The sequence below is a fragment of the Elephantulus edwardii genome, unplaced genomic scaffold (genome assembly GCF_000299155.1).
Source record: "Elephantulus edwardii isolate Elephantulus edwardi_28Jun2011 unplaced genomic scaffold, EleEdw1.0 scaffold00140, whole genome shotgun sequence".
In the NCBI taxonomy this organism is placed as follows: domain Eukaryota; kingdom Metazoa; phylum Chordata; class Mammalia; order Macroscelidea; family Macroscelididae; genus Elephantulus; species Elephantulus edwardii.
In genome coordinates, this window is record NW_006399890.1 from 4,744,973 (window position 1) to 4,759,386 (window position 14,414).

The following is a 14,414-nucleotide window of genomic DNA, read 5'->3' on the forward strand; positions in this document are numbered from 1 at the left end:
TCTTGTTCATATGGCACTTCCTAAAATTTTTCAAAAATTAAAAAAAAAAGCCAATTCTTTTTGGTATAGTGTCTATGTATTGACTCCACCTTCTTTTGAATCTTCCTGATTCTTCTCAACATTAGCTATATAATTTGTTAGGTGTAGTTGTTGTTAGATGCCATTAAATGGGTTCTGACTCATAGCAATGCTATGTGCAATAGAATGAAACCCCGCCTGATCTTGCATCACTGCTGGGCTTGAGCCCTTAGTTGCAGCCATGATCATGTCAGCCCATCTCATTAAGGATCTTCCGGTTTTTTGTTTGGGGTTTTTTTTTTTTTTTGCTGAACCACTGGGTTAAAACTAAATGTCTGTAAATGTTTGCTGAAACTGAAGAGCACCTGAAGCGCTTGCTGCAGAAGGTCAAGAACTGCAGCCTTCAATATGGATTGAAGCTCAACATCAAGAAAACAAAGACTCTCACCTCTGGGCAAATTGGCAGCTTCAGTATGGGTGGTGAAGAGATTGAGATACTTAACAGTTTTAGTTTGCTTGACTCCACAGTCGACAGTCTTGGTACCAGCAGCCAGGAAATCAGGAGATGAATTGCATTGGGAAAGTTGGCTGTTAGATTTCCAGAGTACTGAAAAGCAACGCTATAGTCTTTGCAATTGCGTGCTATGCATCAGAGAGCTGGACAGTGAATAGGGATGATAGAAAGAGAATTGATGTCTTTGAGCTGTGGTGCTGGAGAAGAGTGTTGAATATACAATGGACTGCTAGGAGAACAAACATGTTTGTCTTGGAGAGAGTGAAGCTGGGCTGCTCCTTGAAGTCAAGGATTCTGAAGCTTCCTCTGACATACTTTGGGCATGTTGTAAGGAGGGACTGGTCCTTGGAGAGGGACATCATGTTTGGGAGCGTTGAGGGACGGTGCAGGAGAGAAAGACCCTTGATGAGATGGATCGATTCAGTAATTGGGTAATGGAAGTAGGTGTGTCAGAGACAATGAGGTTGGCACAAGATAGAGCAGGGTTTAGGGCTCTTGTACATAGGGTGGCTATGAATCGCAAACGACTCGACAGCACACAACAACCATATTAAATTAAAATCTTACTTAAGATCATTAAAAAACCTACTGGAATAGCAATTCAACAGGGAACTGCCAGAAATTCAAGCTGGGTTTAGAAGAGGTCATGGAATGAGGGATATCATTGCTGATATCAAATGGATTTCAGCCAAGAGTAGAGAATAACAGAGCGATGTTTACTAGTGTTTTGTCGACTATGCAAAGGCATTTATTGTGTGAATTATAACAAATTATAGCTAAATTAATTTTAGAAGAGTCAGGATCTCAGAACACTTAATTTTGCTCATGCGAAACCTCTTCGTGGACCAAGAAGTAATTATTCCAACAGAAAAAGTGAGCGCAATGTGTTTCAAAAATCAAGAAAGGTGTGGATCTGGTTTGTATCCTTTCCTGTACCTATTCAATCAGTATTCTGAGCAAATAAATAAGGAACGCTGGACTATATGAAGAAGAATGTGGCATCAAGATTGGAGGAAGACTCATCAACAATGCAGATGACACACAATCTTTCTCACAGGAAGTGAAGATGACTTGAAACACCTGATGCAGAAAATCAGACTATAGCCTTCAATATGGCCTTCCAAAAGAACAAACAAATCTCCCCTGGAGGAAGTGCAGCTAGGGTGCTACTTAAAGGCAAGGATGGTGAAACATCGACTCACATATTTTGGGCATATTTTCAGGAGGGCCGGCCCTTAGAAACTAGAGGAAAATGAATAGAAGCCAAGAACCAGCTTTTTCTATTATTCCACTTTTATTTACGAGGAACATCTTCCTCTAGAGGGCACAAGGAGAAAGCAGGCGCTTGTCTGATTTTGAGCCGCGTCGGCCGCCGTCCGTCATCACGTGCTGATGATCCGCGGCGGCTGCGTTGAGAGACGGAGGCTGTTCCCCGCGCTGGAGCAGGAAGGGAGGCGGCTGTGGTGCCATTCTTAAAGGGGCCAGAGGGAAGGCGAGAGGCTGCTGACGGCCGGAAGGAAAATGGTGAGTTGCCCTGGCGAAGGCGGGGGCCGGAGGGCTGGGCCCGCGAACTGGGTTTTCCTGGAATCGGTCGTGGCGGGCAGCGCCCAGGGTGGGACGGCGACTGCTTCCTCCCTGCTGCTGGCCGGTGCCCAAAGCCAGAGACTTGGCCTCGGCCAACCCACCACCTCCCCCAAGGGCGGTATCCTCGAGTCGGCTGAGGGCCGTACGCCTCTCCCCCTGATCCAGGCGTCAGGTGCGGCCGCAGATGGGGCGGCTGCACTGCCCTCGCAGGTCCCCTCCGGGGGGATCCCGTCTCTGAGCTGAAGGGTCGGAGAGGAGAGGGATCAGGCCCCGCAGGAGGCTTCTCCACGCGCCGATTAGCCCACCAGGGCTGGGCCCGGGCCCGAGAGGCGCCGCTGAGCCCCCTTCGCCTTTGAGGGAGGGGCTCCAATTCGGAGTTCATCCCTCGGTCTTGCTTTAGGATTTGCTTCTTCTTTTCCCTGACCAGCCTCTGAAGAGTTCTCCTTCTCCTTGCCCTCTTCCCAGTAGGAAACCTTTTGATTCAAAGCTTTAGTGCTTGGCCTTTCAAGTGTTTCATTGGGCCTAGGGGTTGTAACTTCCATTTGGGGTGTATGATCGCGCTCAAAAATCAAAGTGGAGTCTTAAATCAGTTGTCTGACGAAGATCTTATGGATCCTTCCAGTCGATTTTTTTAAGTGTGCTCCAGAACTACCCACTATCTTCCAGTTAGTTGATTCTGGTCTATAGACCAGAATCATGAAGCTCTTCTCTTTCGGAAGAACTACCCTTAGGTATTCCAAGCCTGTAAATCGACAGAAGAGTCTTTCTCCCACAGAGTGCCTGGAGCCTTTTCATTATCAGTGTTTTAATAATTGCACCAAGCAATTGCATTGCTTCTTAAGGATACGCAGGATTCTCTTATTGGAAACAAAGGCCCTATTTTTGATCTCTCACACATCTCAACCCATCTGCATCAAACAGATCTTATTCTAGTCCCTAAAGCCACTGGACTTTTTCAGTTCACCACTTGCTTAACCTTTATGCCATTGGCGGTCCTTCTTTGTGAAGCATTCTCTTCCTTCATGCAATCCCCGTGGCATCTGAGATGTGGAAATCTTTGTTTTCCTTCTACTTTTCTTGGTCTCTTTACCTTGGATATGCCTTGCTCTGTCCTTTCTAACTTAAAATCATGGTTTTAATGTCTATCTCTTTGAAGCTTCCTAGGCTCTGTTGGCATAGTCACAGGGTGTTGCCCTGCTACCCAAAGGTCACGCTTCTCTAGAGGTTCAAATCCACCAAGTTCTCCAAGAGAGAACTCTCCGGGAGTCTTCCATGTGATTTACAGCCTTGGAAAACCTGCTGGGGGGTCTGCTATGAGTTGATTCCTGATCAGTGAGAGTGAAGGTTTTATTTGAAAATTATTTGTCCATTTGGATCTTAGATGTTGCTTCTGCATTCCCATCCAGATAGTTCGAATCCACTACTTTCTCCCAGGGGAAAAGATAGGTAGTTTCTTCCCATGCGGTTTCCAAAAACCTGCTGGAAGGTCAGCTGTGTGTCCTTTCCAACTCAACAACAATGAGTTGAATTTGAGGGGAGTTAATTGTGTACCTCACAGTTGCTTCAATTTGCTCTTCACAGAATTCATATAATTTGTCTTCAAGTCTGTTCTTTTCTCCTTAATCCCTAATTCTGAAAAATAGTACAATCCAGTCTCTTACTCAAACTAAAGTCAACTTTGTGGCTTTTTCCTTTTTTGCCTTCACCTCCCTCTGGTTTGCCACCAACTTCTTTGTAGAAACTCAGGATAGTTGGATTGAATGCTAGCTCTACCAGCTGCGTAACTTTGGGAGAGATACTTAACTCTCTAAGACTTTGTTTCCCGAATAAAGAAAATAATACTACTCGTGATGGAAATCCTTGTAAAGGACATTGCACAATTTCTCACGTGCTATTTAATATGTAATTACTAACAGGTCCTTCCGGGAGGGGATGAAGCCAAGCTGTTCCTTGGAGGCAAGGATTTTGAGGCTCTGTCGCACATACTTTGAGCAGGTTGCCAGGAGGGGCCAGTCTTTGGAGAAGGACATCACGGTTGGAAGGGTGGAGGGATGGCTCAGGAGAGGAAGAACCTGGATGAGATGGATTGACACAGTAACTGGGGTAGGTGTGTCAGAGGCACTGAGATTGACCCAGAACAGATTTGCATAGTGCATAGGTTTGCTATGAATTGTAGTCTCCTCAGTGACACATAACAACAACTGCCATTAGCAGTTATTAGCATAACATCAAATGGAATCTTTTTAAAAATGTTTGCCTTCAAGACACTCCTTGAAACACATTAGTGTCATTTCTTCTTTCTAGTCTTATAGCCAGGATCTTTCCGCCACAAGCCTTGTTTGCCTCATGTCTTGCCTCAAGTTGTGGTGATGTTAGATGCTGTTGAGTCAGCATAGACTCGTAAATGACTCTGTGCAAATAGAACAAAGCCTTTTCCTGTCCTGTACTCTATCCTCACAATCTCTTCCATGCTTAAGCCTGATGTTGCAGGCATTGTATCAGTCCATCTTACTGAGGCTCTTCCTTTCTTTTACTGACTCTATCCATCTTTCCATTCTTGATATTCTCCTCTAGTGACAGGCTCCTCCTGGTAGCATGTCCACAGTATGTTAGATGAAGTCTTACTGTCCTCACTTCTAAGGAGCATTTGACTGTCCTTCTTCCAAGACAGATTTGCTTGTCCTTTTGACAGTTGATATATATTTAATACTCTTCACCAGTACCACAACTAAAAGACATTCATTCTTCAGTCAGCATTATTCGTTGTCCAGCATCCACATGCTTATGAAGCAGTTGAAAATGTCATGGCTTGAGTCAGACATTTTTGGCTTCTAGGACTTTAAAGACGTCCTTAGCAGCAGAATTGCCCAGTGCAAGTCATTTGATTTCTGCTGTATCCGTGAAGGTTGATTGTGGATCCAAGTAAAGTAAAATCCTTGATAACTTCAGTCTTTTCCCCATTTATCATGATACTCATTGATCCTGTGGTGAGAATTGTACTTTTCCAGATGTTGAACTAAGTCTATATTAAAAGACTAGTTTTTTATCTTTATCAATATTTTAAGGCCTCTTCACTTTCAACAAGCAAGCTTGTGTAAACAGTCGAATGAAGGTGGTTTATGATTCTCCCTCAAAATCTGACCCCATATTCTTGTATCAGAGACCCTTCATTGCACTCCATTTGGAACAACTCATAGCTGACCCTCTAGGAAGTTTTCAGGCTGTAAATAGCATGAGAGGAGATTGCCTGTCTTTCTTCTAAGGAGCTTCTGGTAAATTTTAACTGCCAGAGAGGCTTGACCTTTGGATTAGTAGTACAACTCTACAGATAATACCACCAGAGCTACATTCTTTTGTGGTGGTGGTGGTGGTAAGCACTAGTGGATTGGAACTAACCCATAGCTGGCCTCCAGTGGGTTTTCAAAGTCCATAAAGTGCATGGGAGGAAATTGCCCATCTTTCTCCTGCAGAGCAGCTGGTGGATTCAAATGATATGCTTTTGGGTTGACAGCACAATTCCTTACCACCAGAGCTCCCTACATTCTGTATGTTGGTGGTTGTTTTTATGTACCATTTAGTCGCCTGCGACTCATAGCGACCCTATCTGTGTACAACAGCCCTAAACCCTGCTCTATCCTGTGAAAATCTTATTGTCTTTGATATACCCACCCCCATTACCCCAGTCACTGAATCAATCCATCGCATCAAAGGTCTTCCTCTCGTGCTGTCCCTCCACCCTCCCAAGCATGACGTTCCTCTCCAAGGACTGGTCCTGCTTTGCAGCATGTCCAAAGTATGTCAGACAAAGCTTCAGAATCCTTGCCTCTTGAGGAGCAGCTAGGTTTCACCCTCTCTAGGAGAAACCTGTTTGTTCTCCTAGCAGTCTATTGTATATTTAATACTCTTGGATAGGAAATATTAAGCTGATTCATACTTGTTTTTTATTATTTGGGCTGTGCTATGTGCACAGGCAGTTTGGGGCCTTTTTTTTTTTTGTTGTTGTTGTTGTTAGATACTATTGAATCAAAAGTACAACTCATAGAGAGCTTAAGAATAACAGATCTGAACTCCGTCCTATCCTGCATCATCCTCACAGTCTTAGATACATTTGAATTGAATGCTGAAGTTACTGTGTCAGTCTATCTTTCCAAGCATGATGGCCCTCTCTAAGGAGTACCCTCTACTAGCAGCATGCCCAGAGTATATGAGGAGAAGCTTTATCATCTTTACCTCCAAGGAGCATGGCTTTTTCAGGGAAACCTTTTTTGACCATAATATTCTTTCCTGGTCATAAATTCTTAGCCAGCATGGTGTCTCTCTCCTTGGGGCCCTTTCCACAAACACAATTTTACTTTTTAAAAATATGCATCTGTGTTCTGCTAAAATATAATAGAAACTCCCAGAATATAGTAACCATGTCATTTATTTATTTCTTTTTATATGATTATACTCCTAGCACTTAGCATTGCACATGACCTTCATTAAATGTTATTTGTATGGATAAACAATAAATGCATACTTGGGCCCAGTTCTCCACTTTAATTTTATGTTAACATTTGCCTCGTATACAAAGTTATTTTCAGGGCATTGGGTATTATTCTTAGCAATTAGACAAAACTCCAAGCAATTAGAGTTGGCTTACAACTCTACAACTTACAACTAAACTGTAAGTTATTAGGATTGGCTTACAAAACGTTGGGTCCTTTTTCTTGTAGGAAGGAATTTTTGGCCTTCCTATGATAGTAGAAGTAGTGAAAATGAAAGAGAAAGGGGAAGGGAATATATCTTCTCGCTTGACTTGCTTATATTATTAAGATTTTATTGAATTTTTGGTAAACTACACAATGTTAGGCTCTCATCTGACAATTCCATGAAGATTGTTTGGTGACATTCATTTCATTTACCATAGTGTGTCAGTGTTCTGTTTGTGTTTTGTTTCCTTTTCAGTTGTTTAATTTCTCAGGTCCTCTTGCCTTTAACTTTAAATGACTGTTGACCTTAGTTCCTTCAATATCTGAGGATGTTTCCCTGAAAGGGCCTTCATAATCAGTAAGCAGTCTTTATTTCACTCCACCCCCATGTCAGGTTTTCAGGCTTTGTCTAACCCCTAATAAACAAGTTATTATTAAGTTTCTTGGGAAAATGGATCATTTTCTCTTTTATATTCATACGGAGTATGATACTTAAGAGCTATCCCAGTATCCTGAGTATTTGAGACTTGATGCACTTAATAATGAAATGTTCATCGTGGCTAAAGGGACTGTCTTAAACATTCCAGAACCTGACCATCATGTTTAGACCATAAAACACTCCATCTTCTGGAACCTTCTGTTGTGTGTGGATGTCAAATCATGGCTACTAGAACCACATATGCTAGGGAGCAAACACCAGAGTGCTGGGAAAAGGATGGAGTTTAGAACTAATATATATTCCGCACACAAGTGCAAGAACTAAAAAACTGCTAACAGTCTGCTGTCAGGGACCTCTCCACAGTGCTAAAGAGCAATAGTGTCAGTCTAGAGACTTAGATGTGCCTGATCAAGGCCATGGTCTTCTCAGTTCCTTGCTATGCATATGAGAGCTGTACAGCGAATAAGGATGACAGAAGAAGAATTGATGCCTTTGAGTTGTGGTACTAAAAAAGAATACTGAACATGGACTGCCAAGAGAACAAACAGATATGCCCTGGAGAGGGTGAAACCACTTTGCTCCTTGGAGGCAAGGATTTAGAAACTTTGTTTCACATACTGGGGGCATGTTGTCACATGGGACCTGTCCTTGGAGAAGGACATCTTGATTGGAAGGGTAGAGGGACAGTGCAGGAGAGGAAGACCCTAGATAAGATGGATTGACATGGAGACTGACAATTGGGACAGGTGTGTCTGATAGTGAGACTGTCTCAGGATAGGGCAGGGTTCAGAGCTATTGTTTAAAGGTTGCTTTGAGTAGTCATCTCGATTGTATATAACAACATGGTCCTCAGAATAATAAGATTGCAAAAGTATCAGGGCTTGGAATATAGGACTTTTCTGATATCTTGGTCTTTGCATAAACAGAAATAGAAAATATTTGTTTTTTATAATAATGGACACTACCTTTGGTTGAAGACAATGGAAATTTAAGTCTTCTAATTTCTCTTTCATGAAAGGTAGGGAAAATTGGAATAGGTTGGATACCAGCTTTAAGAAGCTGAATATGATTTATCATTTCTTCTCTAAAGAAAGCTAAAAAAGGGAAGTATGTATTTCCTACTAGGATGCTATTTTACTGGCAGTTCCTCTTGGTGGGCTTAGAAATTCTAGTGATGTAGTCCCTAGGGGGTTACACAGTTAACACAAAGGCAGCACCTCCCTGGCAGATTGAATCCACCAGTGTCTTTGAGGAAGGAAAACGGGCACGCTCCTCTGTGGTTCACAGCCTCTGAAAACCTGCTAGAGGGTCAGCTGTAAGTTTCCACTCAGTAGAAATGAGTTCTTTTTATTGGTGGAAAATAACTTTCTGCTTGTATAAGAGCATGTTGTTAAGTGCCTTCCAATTGACTGAGACTCAGTGACATTATGAACGATGGGTCTGAATCCTGCCTTACCCTGTGCTGTCCACCATTTCAACTTCTGTTCTTAATTGAAGGGACAATTTAAGGTTGATAACATTTCTGTCTTCACCTATATGCACATGTGTCCGACACAGGCTCATAATCATAAGGTCTTATTAAATTTTTATTTTAATTTAAAATTGGAAGCCATATTGCATTTTAATGAGTATGTTTTTAGTAATGGCCTCAGAAGTGTTTGTAATTGCCTTGAAGAAAGAAGGGAATTATGCACTTATAAAGGTTATGTTGTTGTTTCACTTATAAAAGTTTGTGACTCTTATTTAGAGCTAACTCATCAAACCAACTGCATAGAATTTGAAACATGAGGAAGATTTGAAAAGTCTTTGGATATTTGATACTGAAGTTACTGTTACTTTTTTAAATGGAGCAGTGTTATTTATTTATCTTTTTAATAATATACTATCATTTTGCTTATACCTATTAAAATATCTACAGGTAAATTGCTTTCTGGTAACTGCTAGGTTAGTGGTTCAAAACCTAACAGCTACTTTGAAAAGAAGCTGTGACATTCTGCTTTCATAAAGATTAACAGCCCTGGAAATCTTACGAGGGCATTTCTGCTTTGTCTATAGGGTCAGTAAGGGTTGAAACTGACTATGACAGAGAGTTTGGGTTTTGCTTTTTGTAATAGTTAAAGTTGAATAATAGGGTTCACGGTGCTAAACTTTCTACCTTTGTATAGGTTTCCACATGAAATTTTACATGTTGAAAAAAGAGACTTCTATTTTGTTTACCATCAGGAGTTGTGCAGTAAATTTGCATTACTAAAATAAAAGTGATTTTGTTAATTTATTTGACAGATTTCTGAGGAAGATCTCTAGTATTTCTTTATGATTTGTAAAGTATTCTTTAGCTATTCTATTTTCTATATTTCATTATATTTTTATTTGGTGTTGCCTTCATACCCCTTTTTTTTTGATCCCCGTAGTTGTTTAATGGAAGCAGGAGTGGTATCCACTTCCTAAACAACATGCCTCTCGAAACTCTGTGAACTTTGAGAAACCACGATAGTTATAGAAAGGCTTCCGGCCTTTTGTTCATAGGGTCAATATGAGTTGTGCTCGACTCATTGGCAGTCAACAACTATAATAACAGTTGTTTAATAAAACCCTACATTCATTGGTATCTTGGAATTTAATTTTCATACTTGTGTTACTTGTATATTTTTTCCACAGTTATGACCTCTAAAAGTGATCCAATATATTAATTCTAAGTAAAATACTGTGATTTTCCTTTTCCAGTATAGTATAACAAAAAATATACCTGCTTTAATTTCAAATGTTAGACAGTGGACCTCGACTTTTCCTTTTCCATTTATGATGAAATTGTCTATTATTATGGGTCATTTCTTAGCCAAAAAAAAAGTTTAAGTATACATATAAGGTGAATAAATGTGTACAGTTGACTAATATAGACCCAATGATTGATAGGCTGAAAAGCTCTTTTTAAGTGCTGCCTTGATTCCCTTTACCGCTTTCACATAATTAACGCTTTTAGATGTCATTATATCTTTTGAAAGGGTTTCAAGCTTTATAATTTTTTACATGTACCTTTATTAATATATAACTTTTTCCCCCCTTTTACAGAGTGAATCTTTGGTGGTTTGTGATGTTGCTGAAGATTTAGTGGAAAAGCTGAGAAAGTTTCGTTTTCGCAAAGAAACAAATAATGCTGCCATTATAAGTAAGCTAAGAGTCATTCCCTGAGAATTACATAGTCTATCCAAAAAAGTATTTTGACTTAACTTAGTATTGTTTTGTTACATATATTTGATTCTAGTTATTTCTGCATTTCACTTTCTCAGAATAATGATACTGCATCATGAAGTCTTGGCTCGAGATGCTGAGAATCTGGCAATTTCTCTATCCTCACACCTGGTTTATTTTTACTTTGCAGTTCAAACCATGTTGCATGTTAAAAAAAAATACTGTTGTCAAGTTGGAACCAACTCATGCCTGACCTTCCATTGAGTTTCCAAGGCTGTAAATTGCCTGAAAGGAGATTGAACATCTTTCTTCCTTGGCGTGAACTACCAGAGAGATAGGGTTTTGGGTTAGCAGTGCGTTCCTACAGACTACCCGTCCAGAGTTCCCTATGGTACACAGGGAGTGCTCTTCATGGCAGTCACCCTTTCAGACTTTGTGTTATTGTTATGACGTTATATTTGAGCTGCAAAGTCATTTATATGCACATTAAATGTAAGGCGTTGTCATTAAACTCTTAAGTAATGAAGTAAAAGCTAATGAACCAGTTGCTGTCATGTTAATTCCAGTTCATGGCAACCCTTTGTGTGTGAGAGTATAAACTGTGTCTTAGAGTTCCAGCGGCTGATTTTTCTTGACGTAGAGTGACCAGCCTGTATTCTGAGGTCCCTCTGAGTAGGCTACAGTCTCCAGTCTTTAGTTATTACTTTTGTGTGCTGTTTGCATCATCTGAGTCTCCAAATAATACAGTTAAGTGTTGTGAAATATTGGTAAAGGATTTTAAAACTTGACTGTTTGAAAAGCAAAGCTAGCTAGTAGGCCATGAATTACCAGGTCAGGCTGCTAAACAAAGTTGGCAGTTTCAGTCTACCAGCTGCTCTAAGGAAGAAAAGATGGACAGTCCCCTCCCTTAAAAATGTGTAGCCTCAGAAACCTGATGGAGTTGGCTGTAAACCAAACATGACCCAATAGCAGTGTGTTTGGTATTGAGTTTTTCTTTTAATCAGTTTTATGATCCTGCTTCTTGATGTTTTAATTTGGACACAAAAATTTAAAAAAGCCAAAAACTAGATTGAGACTAGGATGAGTATATCAGGTTCACATTAGAATTATAGTTTACTTATGTTTTTGTTGTAGTGAAGATTGACAAGGATAAACGTCTGGTGGTACTGGATGAAGAGCTTGAGGTTTGTTCAATCAGCTAAATATAATTTTATAGTTAAATAATTGTTATTGCTCAGAAGGTGCTGTTAGTTACATTTACTTCTAAAATGAATTCTGAACCTAATTTGAGTACCCACTACACATGAAAAGTATTTGCTAAGTACTATTGTAAAAATGCCTTGTCTTGCTAATTTAACCACCTTCTTTAAAGCATTAGTGTAATCTAGTATAGAGGGGAGAGTTTTATTCATATAAACACTGACTCAGTGTTGTAATTTGCTTCTAAACTGGATGACTAGCAGTTTAAAACTAACACCCCATAACTTAAGTAGTTAGTTCATCAAATTAATTCATTTAAAGTAAAAGGAAGTTATTTTTTTCATCCTACATCAGATATTATTGCTTTGTCTGAAGAGGTAACTTATCTTGTTCAATGTGTCTTGACAGTGGCGCATTAACATAGATTACTCTTCACTCTTTATTTAGGTGGTAAGTGAAATAAATAAATGGAGTGGGCTTTGGCTGATATGAGAATTTAGAAACCTCTGTTTATGTGCAGTTTAGGGTAATAAAATTTTACTTTATGGCACGTGGGTCTCAATTTATAACTCTGAATTAGTGGAATAAGTGTTCAGTGTATCCCCTTAAGGATTTATGTATGGGTTAGAAAATTTGTAGCAATTCCTTTTTTTTTTTTTTTTTTAACCTTCCCAGGGCATTTCACCTGATGAACTTAAAGATGAGTTACCTGAACGACAACCTCGATATCCTTTTTTTTGTGCTCTAAAAAGAAGTTTTCTTTAGTGGCCAGTATTTTCTTTTCAAAGGCGTTTCATTTAACTTTTAAATGACTTGCTTTATTAAGTACCGTTTTACATTATAATTCTATACAAATTAAAATATATCTGTGCATAATGAACTATTGTTGTATTCATGTAACAAATTTTCTTTTAAAAAATTTATTTTAATACAATGAGTGCACAATACAATTTGAGCAAAAAGTTCGTATTGGTAGAATGATACTTTTAATAAATTTTTGAGAGATTATGTGCTTTTATGATAAATTATTATCATGGCTATCTATAGTGAGTTAGTGAATAAAAGTGGTCTAAAGATAGAGGATAGAAATTTGCCAGTCAGTGACACCCTAGGTGTATATTTTCCCTTAGGACGTTGTTGGTAAGTACCTGGCTCAAATGCAGGTCAGGCTTGGCAATATGCTTCCAGGCAAAGTTGTAGCCAAGAAAACTGTGCAGTGGTTCTGCTCTGTTACACCTAGAATTACCATAAGTCAGCATTGACTCAACAGGGAGTATGGGGTTCAAAAAGAGCAATCACTTTAGTTTCTTTAACTTGAGAAAAACCTTCATTGTGTATAGTTATAAATATCAACATGATGATGGAAGAGTTTCATACCCTTTGTGCTTCATTTTCTCCAGTCCTGTTGGTAAGTACATTTCTTTAAGCAGTGCATATTTAGCTATGATGTACACATGGGTTTTTTTTTTAACTGAAAATCATCTAAATTAACATATATTTATGTGTGTATGTGCATGTGTTTCTAGGAACAAGTTGCTATAAGCATCTTCTCTTAGTACTCATGTACCTACAATAAATTCCAGAGGTATAGTGTGTGAGTCAAACCATACACACATTCTAAAGCTTTTTAAATAGAATATGCAGTGACATTTTCAAATAAGAAAGGTGGTTGTTGTTAGGTCCTGTCAAGTTGAGTATTACTCATCATGACGCTGTTGTTGTTGTTTTTTGCCATCGAATCGTTTATGACTCATAGCGACCCTACGTACAAGAGCCCTAAACACCGTTCTATCCTGTGCCAACCTTGCTGTCTCAAACACATTCATTCCCACCACTCCACTTACAGAATCGATCCATCTCATCGAGGGTCTTCCTCTCCTTCACCGTCCCTCCACTCTCCCAAACATGATGTCCCTCTCCAAGGACCAGTCAGTCCCTCCTTGCAACATGCCCAAAGTATGTCAGATGAAGCTTCAGAATCCTTGACTCCAGGGAACATTCTGGCTTCACCTTCTCTGGGACAAACCTGTTTGTTCTCCTAGCAGTCCATGGTATATTCAACACTCTTTTCTAGCACCACAACTCAAAGGCATCAATTCTCTTTCTATCATCCCTATTCACTGTCCAACTCTCCGATGCATAGCACGTAATTGCAAAGACTATAGCCTGGATCAGGCGCATCTTAGTCTCCATCCTGACGTCGTTGCACTTCAGTACTCTTGAGAGGTCCCTCACAGCTGACTTTCCAATGCAATTCATCTCCTGATTTCCTGGCTGCTGTTACCAAGAGTGTTGACTGTGGAGCCAAGCAAACTAAAACTGTTAACTATCTCATTCTCTTCACCATCCATACTGATGCTGCCAGTTGGCCCCGTGGTGAGAATCTTTGTTTCATGATATTGAGCTTCAATCCATATTGAAGACTGCAGTCCTTGACCTTCTGCAGCAAGTGTTTCAGGTCCTCCTTAGATTCAGCAAGCAGGGTTGTCATCTGCATAACGCAGGTTGTTGACAATTCTTCCACCAGTCCTGAGGCCACATTCCTCCTCGTACAGCCCAGCATCTCGGATGATCTGTTCTGCATACAGATTGAAAAGGTATGGAGACAAAATACATCTCTGACGGACTCCTTTCTTGATTTTGAGCCATCCAGTGTCTCCCTGCTCTGTTCTGATGACTGCCTCTTGGTCCCAGTATAGGTTGTGCATTAGCACGATCAAATGTTTCGGGATTCCCATTCTTCTCAGAGTCAGCCATAGCTTGTTGTGATCCACACAGT

General features: G+C 40.1%; 1 protein-coding gene across 1 annotated transcript in view; it reads left to right on the forward strand.

Annotated features, from left to right (window-relative positions):
* Positions 1 to 2,000: 2,000 nt before the first annotated feature.
* GMFB (glia maturation factor, beta) overlaps positions 2,001 to 14,414 on the forward strand; it is a 21,375-nt gene continuing 8,961 nt past the window's right edge. The window contains exons 1-5 of the mRNA XM_006894347.1: positions 2,001 to 2,056; positions 10,316 to 10,412; positions 11,570 to 11,619; positions 12,311 to 12,360; positions 12,961 to 13,043. Coding sequence (XP_006894409.1) covers positions 2,054 to 2,056; positions 10,316 to 10,412; positions 11,570 to 11,619; positions 12,311 to 12,360; positions 12,961 to 13,043 — 283 coding nt within the window. The 5' untranslated portion in view covers positions 2,001 to 2,053. The remainder of the gene's footprint in view (positions 2,057 to 10,315; positions 10,413 to 11,569; positions 11,620 to 12,310; positions 12,361 to 12,960; positions 13,044 to 14,414) is intronic.